This window comes from Tasmannia lanceolata, unplaced genomic scaffold (genome assembly GCF_043159265.1).
Source record: "Tasmannia lanceolata isolate RefF3 unplaced genomic scaffold, GAP_Taslan_0.1 ptg000003l, whole genome shotgun sequence".
Classification (NCBI taxonomy): Eukaryota; Viridiplantae; Streptophyta; class Magnoliopsida; order Canellales; family Winteraceae; genus Tasmannia; species Tasmannia lanceolata.
The window spans coordinates 19,539,482-19,551,625 of record NW_027518680.1 but is presented as its reverse complement, the minus strand read 5'-3'; the positions used below and the strand labels follow the sequence as shown (position 1 = coordinate 19,551,625).

At 36.9% G+C, this 12,144-nt stretch overlaps 1 protein-coding gene across 1 annotated transcript in view; it reads left to right on the top strand.

Moving 5' to 3' along the window:
- The first annotated feature begins 7,294 nt into the window (after window positions 1-7,294).
- AIM1 (Enoyl-CoA hydratase/isomerase family) overlaps window positions 7,295-12,144 on the top strand; it is a 29,839-nt gene continuing 24,989 nt past the window's right edge. The window contains exons 1-2 of the mRNA XM_077363225.1: window positions 7,295-7,532; window positions 8,287-8,358. Of these exons, the coding sequence (XP_077219340.1) occupies window positions 7,436-7,532; window positions 8,287-8,358 (169 nt within the window). The 5' untranslated portion in view covers window positions 7,295-7,435. The remainder of the gene's footprint in view (window positions 7,533-8,286; window positions 8,359-12,144) is intronic.

Sequence of the window (12,144 nt, the reverse complement as noted above, 5' to 3'; positions counted from 1 at the left end):
AAAAAGGCTATAGTTTTATATAAGAATTCATAAAATTAAATAATAAAAATTGAAGCTGAAATAAAAAATATCTACGAATTATTATTTTACCTTGGAGGAGAATCTGAACTGGCGTTGAATAAGGACAACAATGATATAGAAATAGGATAGGAAAGATATGCATGCCTTTTATAGACTTCAAACATAAGTAGAAAGGTATCCAGATTTGTTAGGAAACTAATATCTATTTTCTTTCACAATATTGTTAATTTAGAATAAGTTAAAAATTTCATGCCGTAGAGAAGATGGGAAGGGGACCTGCAGTACGAATGCGCCCCCCCTTTTAACGTGATTTGACATAAAAAAGCGTTAAAAGTTGCCCACTGTTCACGTCGAATCACGTTATAAGGGGGGCGCATGTGTACTGCAGGGGTGAAAATATCATCTCCATATATTGTATATGACAAACGACAACCCTCGATGTTATTTTTGGTTATCTTGTAGAGTTAATGGAAAGAGATGATAAATAGTCCATTGATAGTACTGTGAAGCGTATGATATTGCTTCTCTGTGTTGTTTTCTTTCCGTTTGTAGAATTTGCTGGATAATTTCTTATACAATGGAAGAGTAAAATCATATACGTGTAGGTCTACTATTGTCTTTTATGTTAGTTATTTAAGTGATAGTTTTATGATTTTGGTAAAAAAATTATCACAGATGAAACTGACTTTCCAATCGTAACAATTATGTTTATGTGAGCACACCACAATATGGGATTGAGCCTCTAGGTCAATGGTCAAGGCTTTGTTCTTCAACCTGGAGGTCGAAGGTTCAATCCCAGCTTACCTACAAAGAAAAAAAATCACACCACAATATGACAGCCTATGGACCTCCTTAAATTGCCATGTAAGTTTAAGTGGCAATGGAATGCCGTTTCGGACCATAAAAATGTGAAGACATATTATCTTCACTGAAATAATCTCAGGTAATTATAGGTATATTTTGTTTGGTAAAATCTCTCCCACAAAAAAGTAATTAGAAGGTTTCCTATTCCATGATCAAGAGTTCTAGACGTATACACAAACCCTATATTAGCAAATCCTCCGACAATTAATAATTAGATCTCAACCCAATTTGCATGGAAATTCTCTGAGATAATTCCCTTTCTATTTCAATATCTCTCTCCAATATACTGACGATGATGAAGCATGCATCTCTCTCCCTATGCAAGCTGTTTCCTTTCCTTACCTATAGTTTTGGTTTCTTCTTATAGGTGCTATTTGTTTACATATATCATTTCATGATTATGGAACATGCAACTTTGTATGCATTAGAAAAATAAATATAAAAAGAGGAATTCTAGACTGAAGGGAGCCCTTGCAAAAAAGAGGTGAAAGGGCTCTGCGATTGGCTACACATCACCATCATGCATTAATAACTGCTGAAACGTCAAACATGATGGTGATGTGCAGCCAATGGGGGAGCCCTTTCACCTTTTTTTTGCAAGGGCTCCCTTCAGTTTAGACTTCCTCATATTAAAAAAATTGGTTGTTTTTTTTTTAAAAATTTAAGCTACCATGCATATTTTGCTTATATGGGACAGGAAAGTTCATGTACAGGCATGACAAGTAACTTCCAGGACGCCTTCATGTCTAATACATGCATTCCCTACAGATTATAGCATACGAAATAATAAAAATGGAATGTCAGATAAATTCGATTTACTTTCCCTTTTTCTTTCTCCAGTGTGTGTGTTTACAATTAACCACCAGATCTTGCAAATTTAGGGTTATGTAGATTGAATCATATGCAAAGATCATTAAAATGATGCTGTTTGTAGAGGGTGGAATTTGGCTTTTGGATGTGCTCATAAACGAGGGTTGAGGAAAAAACTGTAGAAGAATCTCAAAATAGCTACCTTTTGTTCTGTAACAAATGAAGGGGAAGTCTATGTAGTGTTTATTCTTCTTTTTAAATTTTAATATTTTAAATTAGGATTTATAAAATAACTTTTCAACATGGTTCCCACAAATTTTTATGAATCATTTTCATTTTTAGTCGCCCTATGGTGTGGAACACGCACAAAGAAAGAAAGAAAGAAACATCCGATAGGTACTGGGGCCACACTCTTTTCCTAGGTCATGGTCATGGTCATGTGGTAGGGTAGTTGGGCATGTAGTGTTTCTCAACCTTGAGGTCTCAGGTTCGATCCCAGCTTACCTAACAAAAAAAAAAAAATTGGTCATGGTCATGGTCAAGGTTTCACACATTAGGTATTGGGCCCACACTCTTTTCCTAGGTCATGGTCATGGTTTCACACCACTCCAATTTGCTTCTTTATTGTCTGTTTGAGATTTGATATACATAGAGGGAATATATCTAGCATTAAACCTTGGGCTGGTCTTCATTAGAAATTAAGAATGAGAGCATTATATGCAGAAAAAAAAAAGACCTAAAGTTTAGGAGAGTCAATAACAATTCCGACCCTAACAACCCTCTTAATATTCCGTCCCAAACATGTGGGACCCTCACGATGACGTGATTTCACATGGTCTTGTTTTCCTCCATAACAGACATCACATGCATATAATATATAGGACTATAAAAATAGTGAAATGATATCAGCACAACACTTTTTGTTATGAACGCGGTTGTAGCGATGTAGCTTGCCTTTTCTTTTTAATTGGCTTGTGAGGGTTTTTTTTGGGAACAGTCGTAACCTTTTAACAGCCTTTTAAATACTAGAAGACAAGATAGGTGAGCGCATATATCAAAAGATAGTTGCGTTGATATCATTTACCTAAAAATAAAAGCTTTATGATAAATTTAGGATTTCACTACTTCTTTGATACAATTACAAGAGTATCAATGAGTGCTTATATAGAGCACTTACATGATAAACATGAAATGGAATCAAGATAATTATAGAAGGAAATAATCCTAATCAAATCTACTTTCTTAATCTCTCTTGTTTGCCTCTTCTATTCCACTTGCCTAATTTATCTAATTGTCTCGTTTACCCTACTTACCAAATCTACCTCCAAGATGATCCAACGGTGAGATTTTAACCCAATCCAACCGTTGGATCTCACATATTCTAACATGCCCCCTCAAATGTATATGGATTGAAAATCGATATTCGTTTGACAACAATAAAGAAAATTCCCCAATACAATATAATTCCCCAAATTAAAAATGTAATCAAAATCAACCGATTTGATGCACACTTCGAAAAGTCTATGATGAAGATCATTTGATGAAGACTGATGTTGCTGCCCATGATCATTGATGATGGTTGCCGAAGAAGATGCTGCTTGTTGATGTGTCACAAAGAGGGCTTAAAAGCCAATAAATCATAGCTTTAATGGGACTAGATGATACTCAAGCCTCAAATGACGAGTAGAAATGGGCCACTATTGACCAATGCCGGAATGGGTAAGAATTGGGTCACGACGGACCGATGCCGGAATGGGCAAGAATTGGGTCACAATTGACCAATGCCGGAATGGACAAGAAATGGGTCACTATGGACCAATTCCGAAGTAGGTGAAATCATGGGTTGGCAAGTACCTCACTATGGAATCTGACTCTCTCGGGCACGAACCTTAATGAATCGAGGCCCCTCAACTGAGTAGAGGGATCAATTTCAGGCACGCACCTTGAGAAAGGCACCTCAACTAAAATTGATCAAAAAATGAAATTAGGAAAGGAAATTATGATTTGAAAGGAAGAGTGACAATTAGCGGTTGTGAAAAATATTGGCAAACATAAGTAACCAACAATACAGAATTTTTGTAGCTGTGCAAATAACAAATTTCAAATTTTGGGGTGTAAGACAAGATGGCTTCCAAGAAAACAATGGGGTTAAAATCTGCAAGCGAAGAAACTTTTGAAAAAAATTAGAAGCAAGGAGTGCCAATACCAATTTTGGTTTATTTTTTATTTTTTATTATTATTTATGAAAATTGGTGTTTCGATGAAAATAAGGGCATGCAAATTAGAGAAAGGTGAAAGAGAGAAAATCTCAAAAACAAGATTAGAAAAGGAGTGCCAGTATCAACATCTCATGTGAAAAAATAGGACAAAAAAGAATGACACATTGTGGTAATCAATATGTCCATTTTTTTTTGGACGATAATCATGTGAGGCAAACCTCATAACAATATGAGATGTGCTATGGGCAACATGTAACAATACCTAGGTGAGAAAGGCAGCAAGGAAACAAGACTACAGAAATTTCAAAAAAGAGATATGATGGGTTTGCAGAGAGTTAACGAACGGGTGCAACTTCCCTCAATGCCTTTTCTTCCCATGCCAGTTTAAACCAACCATCATTGCAAGGACTAGAGCGGAAACGACGACGAATGAGAAGACCGAAGTTATGGTGAGGAAAAAAAACAAAATAGAAACGCAGCAGGCAAAAGCTAGGGTAGCCGGGTGGACGGCTAGATCGGCCGCCCGCCGGAGGAAGAACACACGAATTTGTGCTCAGGTCATCCCGGCAACAAACATGCATGAAACCTTTCGCGAAGTATGTGCCCGGAGGAACGATCTATTTTATTTGATTGATGGATCCAACATTATAATGAATTATAAAAGAGAGTGGGCGCAGTTTGGAATACTGGAACGGTCGATATTTTTTGTACATAATTCTTGATACAATCCCGTATTTTTTCATCTTCCTGGAGACCCCTGGAATAACTTTTGGGTTGTGCGAACCAAAGGGAACGATGACTTTGGTTTGCACCAAGTCGGTATTTATGATTTACCGACCTCAGTCTTACGAGAAAGAGACATGATTCGTAATACAAAGAAAAAAGATTATGATCGAAGAGCTCTGATACCATGATAAATTTAGGATTTCACTAATTCTTGGATACAATTACAAGAGTATCAATGTGTGCTTATATAGACCACTTACATGATAAACATGGAATGGAATCAAGATAATTATAGAAGGAAATAATCCTAATCAAATCTACTTTCCTAATCCTCCTTGCTTGCCTCTTCTAATCCACTTGCCTAATTTATCTAGTTGCCTCGTTTACCCAACTTACCAAATCTACCTCCAAGATGTTCCAACGGTGAGATCTTATCCCAATCCAACCGTTGGATCCCACATATTCTAACACTTTAGCTTTTTTTAGAGTGACCCATGGTCAGGAAAGTTCAAGTCCCAAGGAGATTTAAAATCCTGCGTGACTAACCCCTATAACGGATTATTACGGTCATATTTTGTGTTTCCTCTTTTCCTTAGATACTCCTTCTAAGGATAGATCTCGTCTTGTTCACTTGCTTTGTCTCCGTATTCTTGTTATAAGGTTAGTGTTTTGTATGCTGATTGTAATATCTTTCTTATTACTTAAATGAGACACGAGGTAGGGCCCTTTGTTTGGTGGAGTTGGATTGGTAAAGGTGAGTCACGTGTACATTAAAGTGGTGAGGATCTTGAGACTAGGGAGTCATTGTGATTGGTCCTATTGGTGATGTGACTGTTTCAGTCCACGAAGGTGCTTCTGCGTCGACTAACGGCCATGCAAGACCAAAATAAAATGTGAAAACGTTGCTGCTTTCCATATATTTACCCATTTTTACAAGTGGCTCAAACATAAAAAAAAAACAAAAATATTCACTCCCTATTTTTCCAGATGGACCTATGGCCCACACTATAAGATGATCGAAACTGTCCATTTGATGGGTCACAATGTAAATAGATTGGGCCCCAAAAATCATTTACATAGGTTGATCCCAATTCCCAAACGTCCGATCTATTGAGGTTTGATTATAGAGTTTCTCTTTAGAGGCAAAGATAAACGTTCAAGTGGTGAATTTATCCTTAAGCAGTGAACCATTCTTACAAAAACCGTTGGGGGATATCATTTCCCCATTAAATTTTATAATGGGGGTGGGTGTGGGGGATTTCTAAAGGGAGAATTTATATGATGCCCGACCGTCAAAATAGCAAGGTCTAGGTCCTTGAATTTTGATATGGTCAAAACTCCTTTTTTGAGTGTTTTGACCAGATAAAAAATCAAGGTGTAAATTACCCGGTCGGCCATCATATAAAAACTCTTCTAAAGGTGCATGCATTTATATAAAAGCCTACATTCTTCAAAGATCTAACCCATTCAGTTGTTGGGCCCCACCAAGGGTTTTTGTTGAGAGAGAGGCTTCCCAAAGGTTAAAAAAAGGGCGAATGGGGATTTCTAAAGGGCGTGGGTGTGGGGTAGGGGTGCAACTTGGGTCGGGTTGAACCCGAATTTGGGTTGTTGGGAAAAATCAACCTGAATTGGAAATCGGGTTGGGTCGGGTTGGGGTGTCGGGCAACCCGACCCGAAATCCGATCTCCAATTCCGATATGTGCTTAAAATCCGATTTCAACTGAACACATTTCCCATTGAAGCTAGAAATGTGCTTAAATTTCAACATAACTTTATCTTTCAGTTCAGTTACAGAGTTTTTATATGGTGGATGCCTATGTTGGAATGTGAGCAAAAAAATAAAAAAACAGTGGGGCCCACAAAAAACATGTGCATAAATTGGAAATCGGGTTGGGTCGGGTTGGCCTCAACCCCACCCAACCCGACCCGAGTTGCACCCCTAGTGTGGGGGCGGGGGCAAATTTAATATGGAAACATTGGATTTTGACATTTTTGTGGCTACTTTTGGGTGACGACTGAAACAATTTTGAACTAAGGATACGGATCCAATACAGTGTACAAATTCTGTTTGTTAATGTTTGGATCCTTTGGATCCATGGATTCTGGATCCGCTTTACGATGGATTCGTCATGGAAATGTTATCAGCACTACTGTATTTTAATGAGGGCACTCCTCACTTTATTAAAAGCACAGTATGGCCCACACCATAGGATGATCCAAACCGTCCATTTGATGGGCCACAACCTAAATAGGTTGTACCCCAAAAAGCATTTCCATAGGTTAATCCTAACCCTCCGATCTGAATGTTAGAGGGTTGATCCTAACCCTCTATAGATCGGAGGGTTAGGATAAACCTATGGAAATAATTTTTGGGGCACAATCTATTTAGGCTGTGGCTCATCTAATGGATGGTTTGGATCATCCTATGGTGCTGGCCATACCGTACTTTTAATAAAGTGAGGAGTGCCCTCATCAAAATCCAGTAGTGCTGATAACATTTCCCTTTGTCATTTGTGGTCAATTATATGATATGTATGTTCTTGACTACTTACGGTATGTAGTCTGTACGCATTTCTGGTATGCAAGTCGTCGGATAAAATGGCAATAAAAAACGTGGCGAGTTAATTATAGCTTTCCATCGGATCACTCGCGTCTTTTCGTAGCATGATCCATTTTTCCTTTCCTCTATAAATACCAATCAAATCTCAAAATCCCCATTCATTTATCCCTCAGTCTCTCTTTCTAGCAAACAAAAACAAACCCTTGATTTCGTTCCAAAAAAAAAATAAATCTCAATGGCGAAGAACATGCGAGTCTCTATGGATGTTGGAAATGATGGAGTTGCAGTCATCACGATCTCAAATCCTCCTGTTAATTCCTTAGCTCCTACAAGTGAGCTCGATTCTATGCTTTTTTTTGCTCATTCTCTCTCATTAATTTCATCTGAATCCGTGTTATTTTCCGGATTTTAACGATCTTGAAGATTTGATGATGAATTGGTTATGGCAATTAATGTGATTATTGTTGATTTTTTGGATACATGGATTTTATAACCCAGGGTTGTCAAATCCTGGATTTATAAGCTAAAATCTGAATTTTATAAGATAAAACCTGGATTTTATAATCTAAAACCTGGATTTTACAATCCTGAAAATTGTACAGTCAAGGTTTTATTTTAGGTTATAAAATCCCGGTTTTAGCTTATGAAATCAAGGTTTTTGCTTGTAAAATTTAGGATTTTATAACATAGGATTGTAAAATCATGGATTTTAATAGCTAACATCTGAATTTTATAACCTGGATTTTATAAGCTAAAACCTGGATTTTACAATCCTGAAAATTGTACAATCAAAGTCTTAGGTTTTTAAATCCCTGTTTTAGCTTATAAGATCAAGGTTTTAGTATGTAAAAAAATTTAGGATTTTACAATCCTGGGTTATAAAATATTTGTATCAAAATGGCCCGTGGTTAAGGGTGTGTGAATTTTCGAAGATGTTTTTGGATTGACTTCTGTTAGCACTTTGTATTTAATCAAGTTACGAGATATATTAGGTTTGCGAAGTGAATTAACTCAAACATTTTATCTTTTAATTTCTCCCTAGTTTGAACCGCTCTAGGATTGATTTTGGCTTGTTTTTAATTGCAGTTATTGATGGATTGATGGAGAAATACACCGAAGCGATGCGAAGAGCTGATGTTAAAGCTATCGTTGTAACTGGTAAACTTCAGCTGTCCAATTGGAATTTTCTATGTTATATATGTGTTCATTCTGTATTGAAAAACTGTACTTAAGATTCATATTAGCTCAGATTGCTATTTGAAATTGGGGTCTTCCTGGGCGCATGATAAAAATCTTCATCCATTGTGATTTTTTCTTATTGGGTTAATGAAAATGTTTATTCTAAGATCTTTGCTCATTGCAAACATGTGTCACAAATTTTTTCATGCGATAGTTTTTTATTTGTGTCCAATAAAAAAATTCACCTTAAACAAATAGACCGTCCTTCCAATCAGATCCTTATCAAATATGTTGGATTTAGCTGGCAAGATCGATAGGCAAAACAAGTCTTGCGTCTAGTTGCCCAAGACTGTAAACACAAGAAAAAAATAGAACAATAGTGGGAAGGGAACTTTCATTTTCTCGAAGTACACTGGTGACATGATCTGGCCTTGATGATCACTGGCTATCTTTTGAAAGTTTCTAATTGTAGGCTAGTTTTTATTTTAACATCTAGGCTAGTTTCTATTTTTCATCAACTTCTTGAATGCTTAATCTGGCTTTTGGGACTGATTGTGCTATTTTGACTTGAAGATTAACTAATCAAGCTTCTAAAGTTATCCGGAATAACTCACGAACCCATGGGGTTGCACCAACTTGCAAGGTGATCTGATAAATTCCATTATTTAGAAAAAAAAAGAAAAAAAAGAACAAATGTGATCTGATAAAACATTGGAATTCGCCATTAAATAAAGATAAAAAATCGGAATCCATCTTTGGTTTCAATGATGTATAGAGAGTTTGTTTGACTATTTTGGACATACATAAGGAGTCCCAAGTCCTAATTGTATTCATATCATAGTAACAAATATTTATTTTTTTGAACTGATCGTGGTGACAAATGTTTGCCTTGGGAATTTCCCGGGAAGTGTTTATCTCTGGATATCTCTGGATATTTAAATTCTTTTCGTTCTTTTTTGGGTTTACTTTATGGAATAAATTGGAAAATAAAATATTTAAAATATGCAATATAAAATTTAAGAACAAAATTAGGACAAAAAATAATATCATGCTATAGCTGCGCCCGTAGCTAGAGTGTGGGACATTCCCGCTCCGCGCCGAATATGTCCTTTTGGATGGACGGCTTTCCTAGATAAGATCCGGATCATCTGCGCAATCGAAATATGTGTATTGTGGATCATTGTGCCGTATGCATCCAGTCAGGCGAGATGGTAGACCATATGTTCCTGCATTGTAATCTAGCCTATGATTAATTCTCTCCCACCTTCATTTTGTTTTAGATTTTCCCATGTTGTTTATCTCTCTTTTCCTCTTTGTATTTTGACCATCTCGGTCTTTTTTGCTTAATATATTCTTGGCTATCATTCAAAAAAAAATAAAAAAAATAAAAATCTAGCCTATGAAATTTGGAGAAGTGTTTTCTAGCTTCAGCATCTCTTGGGTCATGCCTCATAAGAATGTGCTTTAGCATTTTAGAGCATTCTAGTTTTTTCGTTTCAGTATCTGTAATCATGGTTTTAAATTTTGGCCGAACATTTTGGTTTCAGCCAAGATCGAAACGGAATACGCAATGAATCATTTTTTTTTACAGGTTTTGACTGTAATTTCGTTTTCACACTTATTTACAAGGTTTCCACAGAAATTTTAAAGATATCAACCGATATTTGAAGATCTCCACCAAATTTGACGCAGGGAGCATGGACAACAACACCAAGATGGAGATCAACACAAGAAGCAACTAAAATAATCTCGCGGGAGTTTGAAAACCCATGCCACGGTTTGAAGAAAAACTCCAATATAACACGTGAAAGGAGCGAAGCTTCTTCACCCACGTGAAAGAGCCAATGCTCTCTTCACAAGTGATGTCCAAAAATAAACTTTATTCGATTCTCCATCTTTCTTTCCTCATGCCATTACATAATATAGAGAGTCAAAATCTAAGAATAGCAACCCTAAATACTTGCCTAACAATTATTCTCCATCTTCTATCTAAAGCAACAAAAATAAAAGCAAGAAATGTGATTAAGATAATCCTAAAATATCATATCCTAAAACTGTCTATAACTTAGCCAAATCAAGTCCAAATCGTGTAATCTTGGGCTCTTTAGATAGGTAATCGAAAAACCTTTCTAAAAACATCAAAATCAAGCTAAATGGACAAGTTTTGACGCCCCAACAAAAAATGCTACAAATAAAATGACGAAAATAGGAAATAAAAAATAAAGATTTGATCAACGCTATGCGTTCTGCACTTTTGCATCAAAATTTGCCAAAATTTCCACCGAAATTGCCAAATTTTTCACGGAAATTTTTGACCTATAACCTTGTCTTTAATTCAATCCTGGAAATGTGATGAAGAAAATTTTAGGATGGAGTCTAATACTCAATCGCACTTTACATAGTGTTGATAATTTAATGTGTCATGATTTTCTATCTTTGATGTCGACATGCTACCTTCACATTCGGCCTCTACTCGTACTTTTATCTAGAGCTATTTTTGTGTCTGCTTCCATGCTTTTGCTCATTATAGGACAATTTCTGTATTCTAGTTACAATGTGATGCTCCTTCAAACAGGTATTTGTTTATTCAACTAGCTAATTACTGGGTCATATGAACAAAATTAACCCTACCTATTTAAACATTTACATTACTGTGTATGAGTAAGACATTTATTTGCACGTTTTGATTAATTTGACACCTCTTAGTTCAGAGTTCATTGTACTTGGATATTTGTGGGTTTTATAATTTTCTCTGTGGCATCCTGTTGTCCTCAACTTGCCCGAGTCGACTCCCTTGGCCACATTCTTCTCCAATTCCACATTTTGCCCCACAAAGTTAATCAAAACTTTCATTCACTCTCCCAAGTTATTTCCATGTCAACCAAGTATTCAACCGCGGTACACATCGGAGTTGGTCTTTAATACAGGATGTTCTAAAGAAGTTTGGTCGTGTAAATTGCGGAGGATTGGCAATGCCCACATTGTCGCTACCATAATTTTGGACGGCAGATTAGATGCAGAAGGTGTTCGCAAGCTAGACCGAACATGTCCCCCTCACCTAGTACATCTCTTGGGGGGGGGGGGGGAACCCACAGGGAGATTCAAGCATAATCAAGACAACATATTAGGAATATGGTTCTCTCCCTGTCAATACCTTAACTTCAGATGGTGTGATGAATGCCGCTGGTGTCATCGGGCCAGAATCCCCTCAAAATGGGTTCCTCGTGCTAGCTCATCTTCTAGGGTAGAATCCAATGGTGGTGAGGATGGTCTTTGGCTAGGTTCAGGCAAAATTTACTGTCACGAAAGTTCAGGGGTTCCATTTTTTTCTATCTCGGGTAGGGAAGTGGATATACGAATGGGTTCCCTAAGAGCTTACCTGATAGGGAAAAAGAAAAATCATAATGAGACCTTGCAGGAGCTTTGGAAATGGGCACAAGTGTCCTTGGAAATCCCATCTTTACATTGTCCATCTATGTTGGCGAAGAATGAAGTTCTTTTTTTATTTGAAACCGAGTCACAAGCATTACAGATCCTCGCTAAGGGACCTGAGGCCTTGGATAATCATTTGCTTTCCCTCTCACAATGGAAAAAGAAATTTATTCAAAGTGAGGATGCTCATTGGGTTCACTTTTATGGCATTCCATTGCACGCCTGGGCTGTCTCAATGGTGGAGGAGTTAGGGGGCCTTTTTGGTAAGGTTGTAGAAACCAAGATGGAAGGCGACCACCAGAATTGTATGAGTTATGTCTCTGCCAAAATTCT